Source organism: Piliocolobus tephrosceles, chromosome 14 (genome assembly GCF_002776525.5).
Source record: "Piliocolobus tephrosceles isolate RC106 chromosome 14, ASM277652v3, whole genome shotgun sequence".
In the NCBI taxonomy this organism is placed as follows: Eukaryota; Metazoa; Chordata; class Mammalia; order Primates; family Cercopithecidae; genus Piliocolobus; species Piliocolobus tephrosceles.
Window position 1 is genome coordinate 64,413,267 of NC_045447.1, and position 22,437 is coordinate 64,435,703.

The 22,437-nt window shown below is 41.5% G+C and overlaps 2 protein-coding genes across 5 annotated transcripts in view; one reads left to right on the forward strand and one right to left on the reverse strand.

The window, feature by feature from the left end:
* Positions 1-304: 304 nt before the first annotated feature.
* LOC116418448 lies at positions 305-5,345 on the reverse strand. Its single transcript, XM_031934129.1, has 2 exons — positions 4,793-5,345; positions 305-353 (listed from the first exon to the last, which is right to left on the reverse strand). The coding sequence occupies exon 1, from the start codon at positions 5,320-5,322 to the stop codon at positions 4,852-4,854; it is 471 nt and encodes a 156-aa protein (XP_031789989.1). The 5' UTR covers positions 5,323-5,345; the 3' UTR covers positions 305-353; positions 4,793-4,851.
* Positions 4,854-22,437, forward strand: part of PSIP1 (PC4 and SFRS1 interacting protein 1) — a 51,262-nt gene continuing 33,678 nt past the window's right edge. For all 4 annotated transcript variants that reach the window (XR_002731798.3, XM_023213114.3, XM_023213116.3 and 1 more), the window contains exons 1-3: positions 4,854-5,035; positions 5,526-5,725; positions 9,182-9,258. Coding sequence is in view for 3 of the 4 variants with exons in the window: in XM_023213114.3 (XP_023068882.1) it covers positions 5,654-5,725; positions 9,182-9,258 (149 nt within the window). In the remaining variant the exon portion in view is untranslated. The remainder of the gene's footprint in view (positions 5,036-5,525; positions 5,726-9,181; positions 9,259-22,437) is intronic.

Here is a 22,437-nt window from a genome sequence, read left to right on the forward strand (position 1 = left end):
ACAGAGTAAGAACACAGAGGAAAATGAGAAAGAATGTAGACAAAGGAATAAGATGAAGAATGGACAAAAGCAAAATCAGGCAGCAGAGTCAAAGAGGAGTATGGCATACAGACAGGTGGAATAAGAGAAGCCTTAACTGAGACTGGAGATGGAGATGTTAAGAAAGAAGCAAATCAAGTACCTGAGATGAGAAGTAATCAGGTCATCTAGTGATGTAAAAAAAAATCCCACCGGAGGTCGGGCACTGTGACTCACACCTGTAATCCCAGCACTCTGGGAGGCCGCGGAGGGCAGATCACCTGAGGTCAGGGGTTCGAGACCAGTCTGGCCAATGTGGTAAAACCCCATCTCTCCTAAAACGACAAAAAAAAAAAAAAAATTAGCTGGGCATGGTGGCACAAGCGTGTAATCCCAGCTACTTGGGAAGCTGAGGCAGGAGAATCGCTTGAACCTAGGCGGAGGTTGCAGTGAGCCAAGAGTGCACCACTGCACTCCAGCCTGGGCAACAGGGTAAGATTCTACCTCAAAAAAAAAAAAAAGTCAGGTGCGGTGGCTCACTCCTGTAATCCTAGCACTTTGGGAGGCCGAGGTTGACAGACGACTTGAGGTCAGTAGTTCAAAACCAGCCTGGCCAACACGGTGAAACCCTGTCTCTACTAAAAATACAAAAAAATACCTGGGTGTGGTGGTGGGCGCCTGTAATCCCAGCTACTTGGGAGGCTGAGGCAGGATAATTGCTTGAATTCAGGAGGTGGAGTTTACAGCAGGCTGAGGTTGTGCCAGTGCACTCTAGCCTGTGTGACAGAGCGAGACTCCATCTAAAAAAAAAAAAAAAAAAAAAAATCCCACTAGAACAGCCCACAGTCTAGGCAGTCTTCACAAAAGGCACCAATAGTACACACAGGTCAACTGTCAAACTCGTCTTTGCCTTGCTTCTTTCTAGTCTTTCTAAAGAGCATTCAGATTCCTGAAGACTTCTCTCATCTCATGTGCCGAAAACAACTCTCTTCTAAACGCTGGTAACGCAGCTCAGCAGTAAACCTAGTTATCAGCTCATAAGCTAGTACATCTTGGCTTTTGCCTACCTAAGAGCCAAAGCTTCGAATGCTTATTGATTTTCATGGGAAGTGAGACCTAGATTGGATTTATGACATCCCCAACTAAACTAGCTCTTTGATAGTTTCCCCCATATTCTTGCTAACTTCCCACTATTTACCCATCATGAGGATTTACATATAAAACATGAGAAAACAGTTCAATACCTGTTCATACCAATAAGTTGAAGGTGCATCACTAACACTGTGTATTAAGGTAGGAAATTATGTAAAAGATACGAAGAGATTGTTGCTATTTTAGAATAGAGATCTCATTTAGAAAGATTTTAATTAAAATGGTTAAAATGAATATATTTGTAGTGAGTGAAAAATGTCACTGCTGTTAAAGGGTTAACCTTCAAGCACTGTACAAGAAAAATTCATAAAGTCAAAACAAAGCACTTTCATGTGTCATACTTACGTGCTTTCTCACCCTAAAGGATTACTGAGTCTGTTGGGGTTTTTGACTTGCCACTCCCTCTCATTCATTCAATAAATATTTTTGAAAACAAATTTTTTTTTTGAGACAGAGTCTTGCTTTGTTGCCCTGGCTGGAGTGCAGTGGGGTTATCTTGATTCACTGCAACCTCTGCCTCCCAGGTTCAAGGGATTCTCCTGCCTCAGCCTCCTGAGTAGCTGGGATTAACAGGCGCACACCACCATGCCCGGCTAATTTTTGTATTTTTAGTAGAGACGGGGTTTCACCATGTTGGCCAGGCTGGTCTTACCTTGTGATCCGCCTGCCTTGGCCTCCCAAAGTGCTGGGATCACAGGCATGAGCCACCATGCCCGGCACTTTTTTATTGAGTATCTGCACCAATGAATAAGATAGTGCCGACTTCTAAGCAGTTTACAGATTAGTAGGAAAGAGTGTAAATAAGAAATTATTACTCTAAGATTAGGTCACATCCTTTCCAGAGGTGATTTTTGGATTGAGTTTTTTAGGACCAGAAGGAGTTAAGTGCTGGGGACAAGCTGGGGAATGGCATGGGGTGGAGGGAGGTTGTTAGGAAATTTTAAGCTGGGAATACTTTCAAGCCCAAAGGCGGAAGGTGGAAGAGTTAAGTACTGGGCTGCTTTTCCTTCCAGCATCTTTTTCTAATTATAAGCCACTCCTCCTTCAGCCTTGCTGACTCCCTGCCCCACCTAGAGGCGATGTGGAATCACAAAAAGGCATGGGCAACTAGCCAGAGGGGCCAGAATCTTACTTTGGCCCCTGGACTAAAGTGTGATCTTCGGCAAGTTGCTTATCTTCTTTGAGCCTATTTTCTCATCTGTGAAATGGGGATAGTGGCACTTTGGTTAAATGAGAAAATGTAGGCCAAGTTCCTGCCTAAACTCATTTAGATTTTCCTGCCCCCTCCCCTTTCTTGTTTTGGAAATTATATTCTTTCTCTTTATAACTTTTCCCATCGCTCCTCTGATCTCCATTTTGGTATACTTTTTCAAGCATCCCCACAAAGAAGGCTGACTATGGGGGAGGGCTGCACCAAGCATGGCTGGAAAAGATCACAGCTGGAGAAGAGCACAGAAAAGCTCTCCAAGTGGCTAGGATGTGCCCAGCTTTCCTTCCCTGTTCCCTGCTCTCCCTTCCCCCTTTCCTTTCAGATTCAGAACTGTTGCTCCCAGGGATCCTGGGCTTTTGTTCTCCGGAAGCTTAAACCACCACCTGTTTTGCCTTTATTGTTTAAAGGGTATCTCCTGTTGTCTACAAACTACCACAGGTTGAAATGGACAAAACTTAAAGGCAGCAAGAGCTAAGTATGGTACTTCCTTTTTTAAAAAACAACAACAACAAAAAAAACCCCACTAATACTAAAACATCCATGCTTTTCCATTTTCCCTTTGTTTTTTCTTTTCTGAGGTCCCCCCCAACACTAACTACCCCCTTTTTACTTGTTGGTCCTACCATTAGTACTAATGAAAAGTTGTCTGTAACATTAATTATAACTTATTTTATGTCTGTTTTCCTTAGTTTGAAGTTCTTACAGTCTGAGGTATCCTCTAAAGCAATTTCTCAAACTGAATATGCGTAAGAATCACCTAGGGATCCTGTTAAAACTCAGATTATGATTTAGAAGGGCTGAGCTTTACCTGAGCTCCCACGTAGCCCTTGCTGCTGGGCCCTGGACCACACTTGAAGTAGCAAGGCCTTACAGTGTTTAGAACAAATAAAGTGCACACAAACACACACACACAAATGATTGCTGGATGATGCTTTGGTCTCTCACTCTGTATCTTGGGCTTTTCTTCAATACATCTTTTTCCATATTTTCCTATGCATAATTTATAGCCAACACCTGACAACTATTCCGTTGTGTAATTACTTAGTTATGCTCTTCCTTCCCTTTTCTTAGTCACCAGCCTCACTGAGAAATGGGTCATTTCATGAGTACTCCACTTACCCCCAGCCTCTTTCTACTATCATTTACCTTGAAACATCAAGAACTGGTTAAATAATCATTTTTACCCCTTTCTTGCTCAGCAACCTATAGTAGCTTCCTACTACATACATTAAATTCAAGTTCAGAATGAGAAGCTTCAAGACATATCACCAACCCTTCCTTCTCCTTTGCCAGCCAATTTCTCTTTTTGCTCCACTTGGAACTCTCCGTGTATTGCCCAGGTATAGTTTCTCGAAACTCCTTGCAGGACATTTTACTTTGGGGCGGTCTTCTTTCATTCCTATTTAAAGACATGCTGTATTGCTTTAAAAAAATTCTCAATTTTTACCAACTCAAAACAACTTTTCCTAATTCATTTCCAGTTGAGTCCCGTATTTAAAGCAGTATTATCTAGGTGCTAATATATGTCTTATTATTCTTATTTTTATATGTCTTAACATTCTGTTTAAAAATATTTTCAGCCTCTCTAAAGGATCAAAAAATAAAATAATCTATAAAATCCCTTGAAGAGCATTTTAAAAGAGAAAATATTTGAGGTTTAGTAACACTTATACATTGTACCACCTACCAGCTCCTATTCTACTAGGGAGAAAAAATTTAGATGCAGCTAAAATTTAGTTAGGGCCCAAACCCACATCCTATCTAAAAGATTTCTGTTTTCCTGTCATTGTTTTCCACCCTTCGCATTTTGCATTCAGTAGGGTTGCAGTTTTCTTAATAGTTCTTGGTGCTTCAAATGTAAAAGAAATCAAATAGGGCGCTCTCATATTACAATTTCAAGGAAAAGGAGACTACGAGGCCCATTCAGCGAGGTGCAAGAGGCCTACATGCAGCACACCCTGCAACCGCCGCATGCTCCAATTTCATCTTTGGGTTTTCGTACAGCTCCTCTTTTTTGGATGATGCAAACCGCGCAAAAGCAGCCTTCAAGCCTCCCCACCCTGGAAAACGATACAAGAACATGAAGCTTTACTGCCAGTTTCTCCCTAACACGCAGCCAAGGGATAGAGGCCCGGATACCCGCCCCCAAACCGCGTCCACAACAATCATTTCCTCCCTCCCCGCCTTTTACATACAGTACACATACAAATACACACACGCAGAGAGGCCAGCAGGGGCGGGCCGGGCCCGACCACTCTGCAAACCGCAGGGGGAACTTGCGGCAGGCCGAGCTATTTTCGCCCAGTCCTTTCTTCTTCGCTTGCGTCTCCCTCTGCATCTGCATGCACTTGTTACATGAAAGCGAACTTGGGGACCTAGGGTTTTCAGAAAATCGGCTTCGGAGCCACACACCTTCGCCGGGTGCTGCATCATCCCCCCTCTCTCGGTAAGCAGGTGGTCGCGCCCTCGTGCTAGCGGGCGCCGAGCGGGAGCCGCGCGGGAGCAGCGCAGCTACGGCGGCGGCAGCGGCGGCGCGGTTGCGATTCCGGGCCGTTGAGACGCCTCTGCGGCAGCTGGTGGCGCAGGTGGCTTGCGTGGACGCGGGTAAAGGCGACCGGCCAGCAACCGCAGCGTCGGCGCCCGCGGCCCCGGCAGGTGAGCGGGCGACGGGGACTCGCCCCGCCCCCCCCTCGGTGGCCTTGCTCCTGGCTGTAGCGGAGAAGTGGACGCGGCCCGCCCGGGAGCCGAGGGGGCCGAGGCTGCAGTCGCTGGGCAGCAGGTTGCGGGGGAGGCCTTGCGTGGGCGGAAGGGGGCCGCTCGCCTCTCGGAATCCCTGCCTTTTTCTCTCCCATGCACCCCCTCCCTTCTAGGGCTTGAGCCCGGTGGAAAAAGCCCGGAGAAAGATGGGGCGAGCGGACGGGAGATTTTGGGCCGGGCAGCATCCCCGCCTCAGGTGGTGGCGTCTCTTCGGTGGCGGGGCGGAGGACCTGCCCCGGCGCGGAGGCAGCGCACTGGCGGGGGAGGAGCGGGAGGCGGCCCTCCCCTCGCTCTGCCACCCCCACCCGCCGGCTCCCCTCCCCCTCCCCTTGCGGCCCCTCCCTTCGGGGTTCTTCGCTTTAACCGCCCTCGGTGCTCTCCCTGGCAGGCGCGTCGGGACGCCCCGAGGCATCATCCCCCGCCCGTGGGCGGCCGGTGTCCGCCGCCCGCATCCCCGCGCCGCCGCATCTACTCGCCGCCTCCCGGGCTTCGGACCCCCGGCCTCGCCCCCGAAACATGACTCGCGATTTCAAACCTGGAGACCTCATCTTCGCCAAGATGAAAGGTTACCCCCATTGGCCAGCTCGAGTAAGTGATTTGTAGCCCTTGCGCTTAGCAGTGCTACCCTCTTCCCCGGAGGCCTGCTGCCCATCGTGTCTCTTCATTTTTTTCTCTGTCCTTTCTCTCCCTTGCTTTAGTCTCATTTGTAACCTGATTTTTCGTTTTAGTTTTTTACCCAATAATCTCCCCTGTAATTATAAAAATCCAGACGTTTCTACATACCTGTGTATTTCTCTATGGTTTATTGGCCGACTTGGACAGATTTTTTTCCTAGGAAATATTTAAATACGTTGCTAGTTAATATTCCATTGTAGGTGAAATAATGAAGAATGAATTTTGTTTAAAAATTAGTGAAACATTGACATTTCTGTAATTTTAGATCAGGTACAAAATATCTGGAATTTGTGCAGATTACACACAAACTCTTGGATGTCAGAGAAGTGCGTATGTGGTTAAATTGGATTTATGGGGTTTTTAAAAAAATACCTTGATGAGGCCTTCTGGATTTGCTTGTTTAATACAGAGATTCAGGACTGGATATTCTTGAAAGTATTACGGTAGTTTAGCACCGAGGAAGGGCCAGAAAATTCATTTCCCCCTTTTTATTTGAGGTGTTTATGACCTTGAAGAAGTTGTTTTACCTTTTTGTTTCCAATAGGCAAAAAAGAGGTGTGGACCAGATTCCTGAGTTCACATCTAGTGGTACAGAGAAATGATTAAGGACCCAGGATGTTTGACATTTAGGAATTGAGACTGTTTAAAGATATACGCTCCATTTTTAGAAAAAGGGGTCTTTTTGTTTATGGTGGTACCCAGGCTCTAAAATAGTGATAGATAGGATCTAAAATATGTTGCAATCCATTAGATTGGGTAAACTCGAGATCCTTTAAAAATATACTTATATGGTGTTCTGAAGTTGTATTTTTCCAAGCCATTTATTTTCGACTAATTTACTCTCCTTTGAAAATGTGTTTTTTTAAAAATAATTAAATTCTGTAGTTTTAGTTATGTCAGCAGGGAAGAGGAATGGGGGAAAACACCCATTAGATGACAGAGTCCTGTCTAGGAGTTGAGAGTGCCATCCAAGTGTAAACTGATCACTGTTCCTTGACTTTCTTCCATTTAGCTGCTCTACGTAGACTCCTGTTCACAAGTTTCCTTCCAAAGCTTTTTTCCTTGCCTATAAAGTCTGCTCTTTCGGTGCAGTCTTACTTGAACAACCCTCAGCCATAATCCTTGTCTATATATTTTACTTTGTAATCTATTCCTTTTGTGATAATCTTTTGTTTTAATTCCTACTCAGTGTATGCTTTGACTTCCAAGTATATTGTGAGCATGAGGGCAACAACCTTAAATGCAATTTCTTTATACCCTCCACAGTCCGTAGTACATACAATGCACCTATAAAACACAATTCACGTTTAAATGGAGCCTAGGGAAACTGATCAGGTTTAAGGCCCCTCTAATATACTTTTTCATGATTGTCGAGGTATCCTTGTTTATTTTGAGGTGTTTGAAAATCTGAGGTTGTCTAATACATCTGTATTCTGATTTGCATGCCACAGTGCAGTTGAAAGCCAATGAAATGTTTTAAAAATCTCCCAAATCACCCTCCCCACGCTCATGTTGAGTGACTTAAGAGTGCTACTGAAAATAAAATAGGGTAGCCTTTGGAAGACCACAGTGTTTTCCTTATTTAACAAGTTCATTTGGATTGGAAGGAAGTGTTTGTCTTTTCCCTTTTCCCCGTCATTTTGTTCTGAGAAACAGCTGCATTTAGTTTTGGTGTATTCTGTGTCCAACAATTATTTCCTTTTTCTGTCTTCATTAGAAATTTGAAATCTTTGCTGTAGAGAGTTTAGAGTACGTATTTAAAATCTGAGCTGTAAAGGTGACACCTCTTGTTGCAATTTTTGCTTTAACATTTCTGTCTACATGTCCCAGACTTTAATTTTTAAGTCTTAAACATTCATGTACATAATCCTTTACCAGTAATAATCATTTAAAAAAATCAAATTTTGCCTGGCATTTGTTAAAGGCTATAGGTGCTAGGTATTTGCATGAACTCTTAAAGCTGTTTGCTAGCAGAAAGAAGCATATGAACTGGGTTAACAGAAATGATCTCTTAAGGGATTAAGCATTTTTGCAATTATCGGGACCTTCCCACAAAGTTGAGATAACAGGTGTGATCTTCATCATATCGGTGGGGAAATAGGTCCATAGAGATACTGGGTGGTAATGATTCTATTGATATGTAAGAGCCTTTAGACTTCCCTCACAAATAACCAGTTCAGTCATCCTCATGGTCTTTTCTGCAACACCGTAATGATTACAGAGGGGATAGTAGGTCCTCTAATGGTCAGCCCCCTTCTTAGCAAAGTCAGCAGATTTTCAAATTGAAGTGTTTTTGAAATTATGAAAGTTATGACATTTAAAATAGATATGTTGTTAAATTCTTTTTATTTTTTTAAGACAGAGTCTCACTCTGTCACCCAGGCTTAGAGTGCAGTGTGGTGATCTTAGCTCACTGCAACCTCTGCTGCCCAGGTTCAAGCGATTCTCCTGCCTCAGCCTCCCTTGTAGCTGAGATTAACAGGCACCTGCCATCATGCTGGGCTAATTTTTGTGTTTTTAATGGAGATAGGGTTTCACCATATTGCTCAGGCCGGTCTTGAATTCCTGACCTCATAATCCACCAGCCTCAGCCTCCTAAAGTGCTGGGATTACAGGCGTGAGCCACCACGCCTGGCCGACATGTTGTTAAATTCTAGCTAGATAGTACTGCTTTAGTCCTGAGGTCTGCTTTTCCTTTATTGATACGGGAAAGTAACAAGTATTATGGATATATTAGATGTGATAGCACTTGATGATTTCAGCCTTACATAATTTAAAAGGTTGAAAGAGCAGTGAAAAAGGAACAGCTAGCCTCATGTGATTCAGTCATGTTAGTGAAGGATCTTTTCATAAGCTTTTCAGACTTCGGGAGGTACTAATTTAAACTTTTGTCAATGTCTGCTTTTACATTATTCTGTTATTTGTATAGATTTCCTACAGAACTAACATTTAGGGTTGTCAAATAGATTCAGACTCCTTACCTGAAATGATGATATGATTAATAATTCAGAATTTTGGGATTTTAGGAAGGCAGGGCGAGTACATATACCATATATTTTGCTGCTGGTGTGGTCTGGAATAGCACATGATAATCTTAATTATCTGCAAAGAACAGTGGAAACAGTAGGTGGACAAAATAAATGACTGATACCCTCAGTGTCAGTCCAGGTTTTGCCACCATGAGTTTTGACCGAAATTTTGGTTTTCAGACTTTCTTGGGTTTCAGATTTGGGGATAGGAGATTATGGACCTGCAGAACTGGTCCATTTTATAACAGATCCTTTTTGGATGTTTTGCTCTTGTTTATTCAGATAAATGTTGAGGTGTGTATGTTTTAAAATATTTTAATTTTTCTCACTTTTCTTTTAGGTAGATGAAGTTCCTGATGGAGCTGTAAAGCCACCCACAAACAAACTACCCATTTTCTTTTTTGGAACTCATGAGACGTAAGTCCTATTAGCTTTAAAGGCAAATCAGAGCTAATTTAACAGGTTTATTGGGCAGTAGGCATTAATTCAAGGGGGAAATAGTAACGTAATAGGAAACTTTAAAAACTTTGAACTTTGGAAAGAGCCTTTAAGTCTCTATTTTTAAGGTAGTGTTTACCGATGCTGTAGGTTTATTTTTTATTGGAATTGATATTTCCTTAACCAAAAAGGGAAGTAGAAATTCTCTCAGCAATAAGAATGATTGATGGATGAAAATATATAGGGAAAGTTTTAATAAGTTATCTAATATTCCTATGCAGTAAGTGCTTTTTATAAGGACTACTTGGTACCTAATTTTTGGTTTTATGATATCAGATATACAAACTGTGTATATTGTGGGGAAGGTGAGAAGAGGAAGTCTAGATAGTTCCCTCCTTGTGTTTATATGATTCCTGAAGCTCTGCTGCCTCTGGTGGATATTTGGGCAGAGAACTAATGTGGTGAAGCAAATTTTTCAAAAATTGCAGCTGAATGTTGAAGGATGTTACTGCCAAGTGCATGGGATCACTCTGGAGGCAACCATTAATTTCCCAAAGAATAGTCCTACGTACCTATAATTTAATGGCCTTAAAAATACTATATGATCTGGTTGATTTTGGACTTGAAGTTTGGAGTCTGTCATAATTTTGGTAGTGTTGTTTACCTGGGATGAGGAGAAACAAAACTATTGCTATTCTGATTAGAATTATGTATTCCTAAGAGTGGCTACGATGGTAATATTTGGTTTAATGTTGCTTAGCTACTGTATGAACTTTCACACAATGTCTTTAATAGCTTTATTGAGATGGAATTTACATAAAAAAGTTCACCTGCTTAAAGTGTGTAAGTCAATAGATTTTAGTATATTTACCATCATAACCTATTGTTGATCACTTTCCCCTCTCCAACCCTCAACGACCACTAGTCTACTGTCTGTGTAGACTTACCAGTTCTGGATATTTTAAGAGTATAGTACAATATTTCATAATTAGTTTTTTAAAAAATACAACTTTAGATCCAGAATTGATTTGGCCTTCATTATAATTAGAGTTAGATTCAAGTGTATTCTGTGTATAACAATAGAATTTTTAAGAAGTGATAAATTTCTGATTCCATGGGATACTCTAAAGAAACTCTTCAGTAAATTTAATAGAGGACAAAGGTATCTTTTAATGGATAATTGTGCTGTGTATATTAGAGTAGGGCTTTTCAAAGTGTGTTGTCAGGTCTAGCACCATTAGCATCTCATGGGAACTTTAGTTAAAATGTAAGTTCTTGGCTTCGTGTGGTGGCTCACACCTGTAATCCCAACACTTTGGGAGGCCAAGGCGGGAGGATCGCTTGAGTTAGGAGTTCGGAGACCAGCCTGCAGCATGGTGAAATTGTGTCTCTACAAAAAATACAAAAATTAGCTGTTTGTGGTGGCACACACATGTGGTCCCAGATACTCTGGAGACTGAGGTGGAACCATCACCTGAGCTGGGAAGGCAAAGCTTGCAGTGAGCCAAGATCTCACCATTGCAGACCTTGTCTCAAAAAAAAAAAAAAGTTCTTAGGCCTTACTGTAGACCTACTGAATCAAGCTGTGAGTGTAGAGCCAAAAATCTGTTTTAACAAGCCTTCCAGATGATTCTGATTTACATTGAAGTTTGGAAATACTGTGGTAATGTGAGTGGATATTCCTTAGCATTTTTCAGTTTTATAAGCTTAGAATTCTTTAAATCTAATTTTTGTCTGAAATGGAACAGATTTTTTTTTTTTTTTGAGATGGTGTCTTGCTCTGTTGCCCAGGCTGGAGTGCAGTGGCGGGATCTCTGCTCACTGCAAGATCCGCCTCCCAGGTTTATGCCGTTCTCCTGCCTCAGCCTCCCCACTAGCTGGGACTACAGGCACCCGCCACCACGCCCAGATAGTTTTTTGTATTTTTAGTAGAGATGGGGTTTCACCGTGTTAGCCAGGATGGTCTTGATCTCCTGACCTCATGATCAGTCCACCTCGGCCTCCGAAAGTGCTGGGATTACAGGCGTGAGCCACCACGCCCAGCCTGAAACGGAACAGATTTTATACTTCTATATATCCTTATAGTCTTATAGAACACACAGTCCCTTCTTACATTACTATTTTAAATTCAGAAGAGGAATGATTATCCCTTCCCTCGCATTTGAAAGGATTTTCACATTATAAATATATGTACTTTTTTTTTTTTTTTTTTTGAGGCAGAGTCTCCTCCGTTGCCCAGGCTGGAATGTAGCGCCATCTCGGCTCACTGCAAGCTCCACCTCCCGGGTTCATGCCATTCTCCTGCCTCAGCCTCTTGAGTAACTAGGACTACAGGTGCCCGCCACCACGCTTGGCTAATTTTTTGTATTTTTAGTAGAGATGGAGTTTCACTGTGGTCTCAATCTCCTGACCTCGTGATCTGCCCACCTCTGCCTCCCAAAGTGCTGGGATTACAAGCGTGGCCTGGCCAAATATATGTACGCTTTAAACCAAAGCAGACTAAACCAAGTAACTAAACTAAACTGTTATTTAGTTAATAGGTAATTAGGTAGTTAATGAAGACAATGAATTACTAATAATTCAAGAATTTAGGATATATTCAAGGAATTCAAATGTATTTAACTTTAAAGTTAAGTTAATGATACTGAATTTTCATTTCAAAATGCACTTGGTTTTTGCCTTAGTGTTCTTATATCATTTATCTTTGGAAAAGCAGTGCTGCCCCATATGTATGTTGGTCTGGCGGTGACTTGAGATTAATTTTGGGCTGGGCGTGGTGGCTTAGGCCTGTAATGCCAGTGTTTTGGGAGGCTGAGGCGGTAGGATCACGAGGTCAGGAGTTCAAGACCAGCCTGGCCAACATTGTGAAACCCCATCTCTACTGAAAATATAAAAATTAGTTGGGCGTGGTGGTGTGTACCTATAGTCCCAGCTACTCGGGAGACAATTGCTTGAACCTGGGAGGCAGAGGGTGTGGTGAGCTGAGATCACGTCATTGCACTCCAGCCTGCGCAACAGAGTGAGACTCTGTCTCTAAAAAATGAAAAAGATTAATTTTTGGAAACTAAGTCACTGATGATCTTTTTTCCCCTCAAAATTTGGGAGAATAGTTATTTGAAGTTTTTTTTTTGAGACAAGGTCTCATTCTGTGGCCCAGGATGGAGCACAGTGGCGATCGTTGTTGACTACAGCCTTTTAATTCCTGGGCCCAAGTGATGCTCCCATCTCAACTTCCCAAGTAGCTGATACTACAGTAGGTGACTAATTTTTGTATTTATTATTATTATTATTATTATTATTGTTATTTAGAGGTGGGATCTTGCTACATGGCCCAGACTGGTCTCCCGTGTCTGATTTCAAGTGATCATCCTGCCTTAGCCTCCCAAAGTGCTGAGATTTCAGGCTATTTGATTTTTTTTTTTTTTTTTTTTTTAGGTGGTGTCTCCTCTGTTGCGCAGGCTGGAGTGCAGTGGCACAATCTTGGCTCATTGTAACTTCTACCTCCCAGATACAAGCGTTTACCCTGCCTCAGCCTCCCAAGTACTCCCGGGATTACAGGCACCTGCCACCACACCCAGCTAATTTTTGTGTTTTTAGTAGAGACAGGGTTATCACCATGTTGGCCAGGCTGGTCTCAAACTCCTGACCTCAAGTGATCCACCTGCCTTGGCCTTCCAAGGTGCTGGGATTACAGATATGAGCCACTGTGCCTGGCTTGTTTGAACTTTTTAGTTTGGATTTTGCATAAGTAGTTTAGTCTGCTAGCCAGGAGTTAGGAAGATGGGATAGTAAGAATATACAAGAAGAAAGGGATATTTGGAAAATTGTACTAATTCATAACTGATTTATAGATTAAGATTTTTTAATTGTTAATTTAGAGCAGAATTCATTTGTAACTGCATTCTTTTCCTGGCCTACAAACATCTGATTTTACTTAGGACATTCATAGTAAATGTTCAGCAATCAAGTTTTGAATGTTAGACAATGAGCCCTAACTGTGACCGTGTACTAGATATTTTAAACTTAACATATTCAAGCAGATTTTTAGTAAGTGGGAATGACGTAGACTCAATTCTTGCTGAAGCCAAGTCTTGGTATTATCCTTGATTACATATTACAGTCTTTCCCCTTCCTTTCTACATCTAGTCAGTCAGCAAATCTTTTCTTTTCAAATGCATTCGAATCTGTCCACTCTTGGTCATCTTTGTATAATTCAAGTCCATGCATAATGACTCCTGTAAATAATGTTCTAACCTGGGCACACTGGGACATGCCTGTAGTCCTAGCTACTCAGGAGGCTGAGGCAGGAGGAACCCTTGAGCCCAGGAGTTCAAATAAGGCTTGCAACATAGTAAGACCCTGTTTTGGGGAGTAAAAAAATAAATTTTTTTTTTTTTACTTACTTACTCTATGTTGGTTTCAGTTTCCACTCTTCATATACAGTTGGCCTGCTGTATCTGTGGGTTCTATATCCATGGTGTCAACCTGTCACAGATTGAAAATATTTGGGAGAAAAAGATGGTTATGGCTGGACTGAATATGTATAGATTTTTTTTCCTTGTCATTACCTTAATGCAATGTAACAACGATATAGCATTTACATTGTATTAGGTATTGTAAGTGATCTGGAGATGATTTAAAGCAGTGGTGGAAGACATTTTCTCCATGGGGGTTTGGGGAGATGGTTTTGGGTTGAAAACTGTTCCATCTCAGATCAGCAGGCATTACTTAGATTCTTATAAGGAGCACTCATCCTAGATCCCTCACACGTGCAGTTCACGATAGGGTTTGTGCTTCTGTGAGGATCTAATGCTGCCACTGATCTGACAGGACGCAGAGCTCAGGTGGTAATGCCTGCCGTCTGCTTTGTAGCCTGGTTCCTAACAGGCCACGGATGGGTACTGGTCCTTGGCCCGGGGGCTGGGGATCCCTGATTTAAAGTATATGGGAGGGTGTGCATTATATGTATATATGCTGGTTTATGTTAGGGACTTAAACATCCGTGAATTTTGGTATCTGTAGGGGTGGGGGAAGGATAATCCACAATCTTACGGATACAGAGGTACAACTGTCTAGTCAAAGAGATCTTTATATCCCAATTAGATCATGTCATTTCACTGAAAACCTTCAGTGACTCCCTATTTTAACATTAGCAATGAATCAAAACCAAAAACTACCTACAAATGCTATTTGTAAAACCCTATATGAACTAGCCCATGCTTACCTCTGCAGCCTTATTACATTTTTCACCGCTGATTTCTGTTGTACAAATAAGTCTCATCTTGTCTCAGGTCTTTTGTTTTCCCTTTGCAGGAAAGGTTATGCCATTGAATATTTGAAGTCATTTAGATCTTAGCTCACATCCTCCTCCTTGTGTTTATTTTCCCCGTTGCAACAATGACTGAATTTTTTTTCCCCTTTTTTCTTTTTCTCACCCACACTCGAAGAGCTGGATCAGCAGGGACCTTGTCTGTCTTGTCATCATTAACTTAAGTGCCTGGCACTTAGTAGCTGTTAAATAAATATTTGGTGATTGAAAGCTTTGTGCACTAGATAAAGTCAGTTGTTGATTATGCATTTGCTGTCCATTAGCCAAAGTTTATGTAGAGTTTAAGACAACTAGATCAGAAGTTTGTTTTTGAATCCTGACTGCCACTTACCTGCTATATAATCTTGGGCAAGTTACTTATATTTGTGTTTTTTTCTTTCTCGTTTGTAAAGTGGGGATAATAATATCTTGCCTCAGAATTGTGGGATGCTAGTAAGACATGACGTGAAAAGTGCTTAGAACAATGCTTGGCATGTATTGAAGACTAAATAAATAGCTATTATTTATGTAAAATGTTCAGCTTTGGCAAACTTATGTTTCATTTTGGGAACAAGACTTGTGGGGATTTACCCATTTTTCCAAGACTTCTACTAGCAGTATTTATTAAATTGAAATGCAGCTCAGTTTGAGGTTTGCTGACTAATTACCTTTGCTAATTCAGGGAATATTCCTATCTAGCTCTGTATCTTTGAAGTCTAGAAAATTTAAATAAAGATATTTTGCTGTTTTTTCCTCCTTACTGCTCTTAATTGTCTTAATGCAAAGAAGTTGGGTGCTCAGTTCTAGGAACTTTAAATATACATCACAGGCTGTTTTAAAACCCATCTAATTTATAGTATTAGGAGTGAAGGTCAGTGCAGAGGTACTGATAGTGGTCACAAGAAGAAAATAAAGTAATGAATCATAGAATAGGGTTTTTTTCTTCTACAGTAGTTCTTCTATACAAGTTGCATAGCTGCATGTATTGGTGTGGGACTTGTATGATTTCTCTTAAATTTTACACCAAATAATGAGATGAACTGTTTATTCATCTCTTCTTTATTTTTTATTTTTATTTTTTGAGGCAGAGTCTCACTGTTGCCCAGGCTGGAGTGTAGTGGCAGTGGTGCGCTCTCCGCTCGAAGCAAGCTCCAACTCCCAGGTTAATGCCATTCTCCTGCCTCAGCCTCCCTAGTAGCTGGGACTACAGGTGCCTGACACCATGCCCAGCTAATTTTTTTGTATTTTTAGTGGAGGCAGGGTTTCCCTGTGTTAGCCAGGATGGTTTCGATCTCCTGACGTCATGATCCGCCCACCTCGGCCTCCAAAGTGCTGGGATTACAGGCGTGAGCCACCACGCCTGGCCCTATTGATCTCTTTTTACCAGCAGGTTCATGACTCATAGTGCATGTGTATTCAATTGTCTGTTGAATCATTTTTCTATTATAGAATAATACATGCTATTATAAATTATAAAATATTTATAATAAACTTTCATATTTTGTGATTTAGTAATGTAGAAATGAAGCAGCAAGTTAGAATCAATATGTTGTTAAAAATGCGATTTTTCTGTTGAGTGATATTACTTGGCAACAGTTATTGTTTTGAGCTTCATATATGTGGCTCTGATAGGATTTCTGTTTTGTATATGTGACTCTTTTTTTTTTTTGAGACAGTCTCTCGCTCTGTCACCCAGGCTGGAGTGCTGTGGCGTGATCTTCGCTCACTGCAACCTCCGCCTCCCAGGTTCAAGTGATTCTTCTGCCTCAGCCTCCTTGAGTAGCTAGGATTATAGGCACGCGCTACCAAGCCCAGCTAATTTTTGTATTTTCAGTAGAGACGGGTTTCACCATGTTGGCCAGGCTGGTCTCGAACTCCTGGGTTTCAGTGATCCTCCCACCTCAGCTTCCCAAAGTGTTGGGATTACAGGCATGAGCCACCATGCCTGGCCTGTGACTTGTTTCTTTTAAGAGTTCTAGCCCGGCACAGTGGCTCAAACCTGTAATCCCAGCACTTTGGAAGGCCAAGACGGGCGGATCACGAGGTCAGGAGATCGAGACCATCCTGGCTAACACGGTGAAACCCCATCTCTACTCAAAAATACAAAAAACTAGCGGGGCGATGTGGTGGGCTTCTGTAGTCCCAGCCCCTCAGGGAGGCTGAGGCAGGACAATGGCGTAAACTCTGGAGGCGGAGCTTCCTGTGAGCTGAAATACAGCCACTGCACTCCAGCCTGCGTGACAGCGATACTCTGTCTCAAAAAAAAAAAGGTTCTAGTTGTGTAACAGCTGAATTTTTGTGTGTGTTCTTGTGGGTATACATATTATTCACAAAAAATGAATTAACAGAAATAACTGCTTTTCTTTGTTTATAAATCATTAGGAAAGTAGGGATGCACATGTACACACTTAGGGCTTCAAAGTGTGTGCCATGTAAGAAACACATTGTAGGATTTGAGTTGCCTCAGTATTATAAAACTAGTATTGAATTCAGTTAATGATTTGCAGTTTTCTTAGGATGTTTTACATTAGTCTTGACTCTTACAAGCTTTGACATTGGTATTTGAGGTCTGAGTTCGTACATATAGAGAAATAGCATGAATGTTTTATTCGGAGATGTTTCAAAGACTGTTTATTACAGTGGTTAAAGGAAAGCCCAAAACCTCTTTAAGGAACACTGCAAGTTAAGACTCTGCTGTTTTAATAGGTAGATGACCTTGCCTGAGTCAGTCTTTTTGAATTTTAGTTTTCTAATATTTAAAATGAGGTTTTTAGTGATCCCTCAGTTTCCTTTCAGCTCTGAAATTTGGTAGGTAAGTTACCTTGAATGTGTATCTTGTTAAAATTTTTAAAAACAATATAAAAGGAAACAAATCATTTTTATGCCTATTTTTAGAAATAACCCCTAAACCTGGTAATTAATATTTTGATGTATTTTTTTCAAACTTGTCTATGCATTTTTTAAAGGAGTTTCTGTCATGTATAGTTATGCCCCGCTTTTGTGTGCATGTGCGTATTAAGCATTTGGTATGTTATTTTAAAATGAAATGCCTTGAAGAATGAATCAGTCAGACCTGTTAACATTTTGATATATTTTATTTCAGACTGACTGTTACAATTTTTTGGTATTTGCTATTATGTATAATTATATCTTGCTTTTACTTAGCATATTAAGGATTTTTTTGTATGTAATTTTAAAGTGGAATGCTTTGAAGAATGCATCAAAACCACAGCTGCATAAGGTTGTACCCTTGGGAAGTAGTATAGTGATGTCTCAAAAAACTAATCTGGTCCCTGTTCACCAAACCTGTAGGACTGTGTGCCCAAGGAAGATTTTTTTTTTTCATCTTCTGTCATTTTTGAGTCTCATTAAGAGCTTATGAGTCTTGAGCATATCTTTGACCTACTTACTCTTTGTGTTTTTGTTTTGTTTTGTTTTTTGAAATGGAGCATCACTCTGTCACCCAGGCTGGAATGCAGTGGCACAATCTTGGCTCACTGCAACCTCTGCCTCCCGAGTTCAGGTGGTTCTCCTACCTCAGCCTTCCTAGTGGCTGGGATTACAGGTGCCCGCTACCATGCCTGGCTAACTTTTATTTATGTATTTATTTATGTATTTATTTATTTATTGAGATGGAGTCTCGCTCTGTTGCCTGGGCTGGAGTGCAGTGGCCGAATCTCAGCTCACTGCAAGCTCCGCTTCCCGGGTTTATGCCATTCTCCTGCCTCAGCCTCCTGAGTAGCTGGAACTATAGGCGCCCGCCACCTCGCCCGGCTAGTTTTTTTTTTTTTTTTTGTATTTTTTAGTAGAGACAGGGTTTCACCGTGTTAGCCAGGATGGTCTCGATCGCCTGACCTCGTGATCCGCCTATCTCGGCCTCCCAAATTGCTGGGATTACAGGCTTGAGCCACCGTGCCCGGCTGACCCACTTATTCTTATAATTTATTGTGAAGATAGATGTAGAGATTGAGCAATATGTTTATTACAGCAGTGTGATTTTATAATACAAAATTTGATATGGAAAATGGCCCAACAGTAGGTTTAGCTATTCAGTGAAGTACTGTGTAGGTGTTGAGTAATTGTTGACATAAAAAGATACTCATTTTAGGCCGGGCGCAGTGGCTCACGCCTGTAATCCCAGCACTCTGGGAGGCCGAGACGGGTGGATCATGAGGTCAGGAGATCGAGATCATCCTGGCTAACACGGTGAAACCCCATCTCTACTACAAAAATACAAAAAACTAGCCGGGTGAGTTGGTGGGCGCCTGTAGTCCCAGCTACTCGGGAGGCTGAGGCAGGAGAATGGCGTAAACCTGGGAGGCAGAGCTTGCAGTGAGCTGAGATCCGGCCACTGCACTCCAGCCTGGGCGACAGAGTGAGACTCCATCTCAGAAAAAAGAAAAAGATACTCGTTTTAATTTGAAGAGGTCTACTTTTGAGTACGTTTGTATCATACACATTAAAATTGCATACACATAAATATGTATATATACAAATAAGTGGGCTGAAAACTGAGTTGGTGAAATTATGGAATAGTTTTCTTTGATAGGATATGTTATTGTCAAAAAATTTTAACAGCTTTATTAAAATATAATTCATTTCTCCCAAAAGAGACCATGTATCCATTTACTTTCCATTTCTACCCAATCTTCTTTCCCACCTTGGTCTAGGTGGCAACTAACCTCCTTCCTTCCTATTCTGGGCACTTCATTATAAATCGATTTGGCCGGTTTCGGTGGCTCATGCCTGTAATCCCAGCTGTGGTGGGTGAATCTCGAGGTCAGGAGTTCGAGACCAGCCTGGACAACATGGTGAAACCCCATCTCTACTAAAAATACAAAAAGTAGCCAGGAGTGGTTGCACATGCCTGTAATCCCAGCTACTTAGGAGGCTGAGGCAGGAGAGTTGCTTAAACTTGGGAAGCAGAGGTTGCAGTGAGCTGAGATCGCGCCACTGCACTCCAGCCTGGGTGACAGAGCGAGACTGTCTAAAAAAAAATATGGAATCCTAGAACATGTGGTCTTCAGTGGCTGGCTTTTCTCACTTAGGATGATGATTTTCAAGGTTCATCCATGCTCTAGCCTGGATGTGATAGTACATTTTTACTTTTTATTGTCAAATATTCCATTATATTGAGTTACCATATTGTATTTACTCATCACTTGATAGACATTTGAGTTATTTTTACTTTTGGCTTTCATGAATAATGCTGTGAACATTTGTGTCGAAGTTTTTTTGTGAACATAAGTTTTCATTTCTCTAGAAGAAAATTCCTGGGTCAGATGTAACTTCATGTTTAGTATTTTGAGAAACTCTCAGACTTTCCAAATCATCTGCACCGTTTAACATCCAACCAGCAATTGTATGAGTGTTCCAGTTTCTCCACATCCTTGCCAACACTTGTTATTATTTGTTATTTTTTGGCCGCCTGAGTGGCAGTGAGGGTGGTATCTTGTGATTTTTGATTTACATTTCCTGAATAACTTAATGATGTTGAATTATGTGAACTAAAAAAAAAAAATGTGCAAATTTAAAAGTTTTCTGTACTTATCATGAATTTACATTTGTAAAAGTCTTTCAGTTGGAAGGACATAGTTAATTTTTGGTATATTAAGATACGTGAATTTATGTATGACATCAATTGAACTATAATGGTTAATGAAAGGTACAGGGCCGGGCGCAGTGGCTTATGCCTGTAATCCCAGCACTTTGGGGGGCCGAGACGGGCAGATCATGAGGTCAGGAGGTCGAGACCATCCTGGCTAACACGGTGAAACCCCATCTCTACTAAAAATAGAAAAAATTAGCCGGGCGTCGTGGCGGGCGCCTGCAGTCCCAGCTTCTCGCTCGGGAGGCTGAGGCAGGAGAATGGCGTGAACCCGGGAGGCAGAGCTTGCAGTAAGCCTAGATTGCGCCACTGCACTCCAGCCTGGGCAACCGAGTGAGACTCCCTCTCCAAAAAAAAAAATTTATGAAAGATACAACTTGTAAATCTGAATCTGGGAGTAGGAGTAAAGGGTGAATTTTTTTAAAAGCCTACTTAGCAAAATTAAAAACCAATTGTAATGAAAAAGTACGTGTAAAATGAGGTGGTGTGAATAAAACTAAATGCAAACATTACATTTTATGAATAAATATAGTTTCATTAATAGTTTCTGTGTTAATAAACCATTTTGCTATGTCTTAATTTTGTGAGACAAAGCTCAAACAAAACAAGACCAAGTAATGATATAATTTTTTTTTTTTTTTTGAGAGGGAGTCTGGCTCTGTCTTCCAGGCTGGAGTGCAGTGGCCGGATCTCAGCTCACTGCAAGCTCCGCCTCCCGGGTTTACACCATTCTCCTGCCTCAGACTCCGGAGTAGCTGGGACTACAGGCGCCCACCACCTCGCCCGGCTAGTTTTTTGTATTTTTAGTAGAGACGGGGTTTCACCGTGTTAGCCAGGATGGTCTCGATCTCCTGACCCCGTGATCCGCCCGTCTCGGCCTCCCAAAGTGCTGGGATTACAGGCTTGAGCCACCGCGCCCGTCTCGATATAATGTTACAAAGAAAGCAGGAATGGCAATACTGCTGCCTGTTAAAAGTGGAATTTAAACTCAAAGCTTGAGGAGAGAAGGGTATATATAGGCAGTCCTTAGCTTTACATAGTTCCTGTAGGCACAAATTTCAATTGCCATGACTTGGCTAAATAGCAGTCCCCTAATAACATGGTTAAAATTTCACCTACCCTGCCGTATTAACTGTAATTGCATAAACTACAAAATTTGCTGCTAGTCTTTCAACCCACAAATTAAGATGTAAATTACAGGTGCATATAATGTCACTTGCAAAGTTTTTTGGTGATTGGTCACCGTGCATCAGTTTCTCAAAATCATGCACAGTGGGATGTATAGTTGGCCTCTGTCTCCTAATGATGTCCCCATGTGACAGTTTACCAAAATAAATGAGGAAATTGGTCATCAAAGATGATAGTGCAGCAAAAATCATAATGCTAGATGGGAAATTTGAATTTAATATAAATGGAATAATAGAATAAATAGCTTACCTTGTAAATACAGATGGTTTGCAGTTGGACAGACACTAATTGTCCAGCCAGAGTAACTTAGTGAAGGCAAGCTTATCAGCATAAATGAAAAAGGTAGTTGTAATGGAAAAGATGAAGATATCCTATTAGTAGAAATGATACTAACAAAAAACATTGAGGATATTTCACAACATTGAAAGCATGAAGGGTAAAATATTGGAATCTGATCCAAACTTAGAAAGGAGTGTAAAACAGTTTGCCAAGGCATAGAAGAGAGACTCATTCCGTATCATAATTAGTATCACTAGAAGAAGGCAAGCACTGTTCAAACTATTCTTTTTTTTTTTGGAGATGGAGTCTCGCTCTGTCACCCAGACTGGAGTGTAGTGGCGCGATCTCGGCTCACTGCAACCTCTGCCTCCTGAGTTCAGGCAATTCTCCTGCCTCAGCCTCCCGAGTAGCTGGGATTACAGACATGTGCTACCACGCGCAGCTAATTTTTTTGTATTTTCAGTAGAGATGGGGTTTCACCATATTGGCCAGGCTGGTCTCGAACTCCTGACCTTGTGATCCACCCGCCTCGACCTCCCAAAGTGCTGGGATTAAAGGCGTGAGCCACCGCACCCGGCCCTGTTGAAAACTATTCTTGATAGTTTTTGTTTTGTTTTGTTTTAACGAAGAAATGATACACTTTAATCTCAGTGTTCCTAATGTTTTAAGTTACAGCATACTACGTAAGTATTGGTTTTACTATTTCATTTCCTTATACATTTACATAACTGTCAGTAACAGACTGCTTAATGTTCTGACAGTTTTTAAAGGTCAC

Excerpts from the sequence above, each read along its gene's own strand:
- LOC116418448 (XM_031934129.1), bottom strand. The coding sequence starts at position 5,322 with ATGCTGCCCGGCCCAAAATCTCCCGTCCGCTCGCCCCATCTTTCTCCG.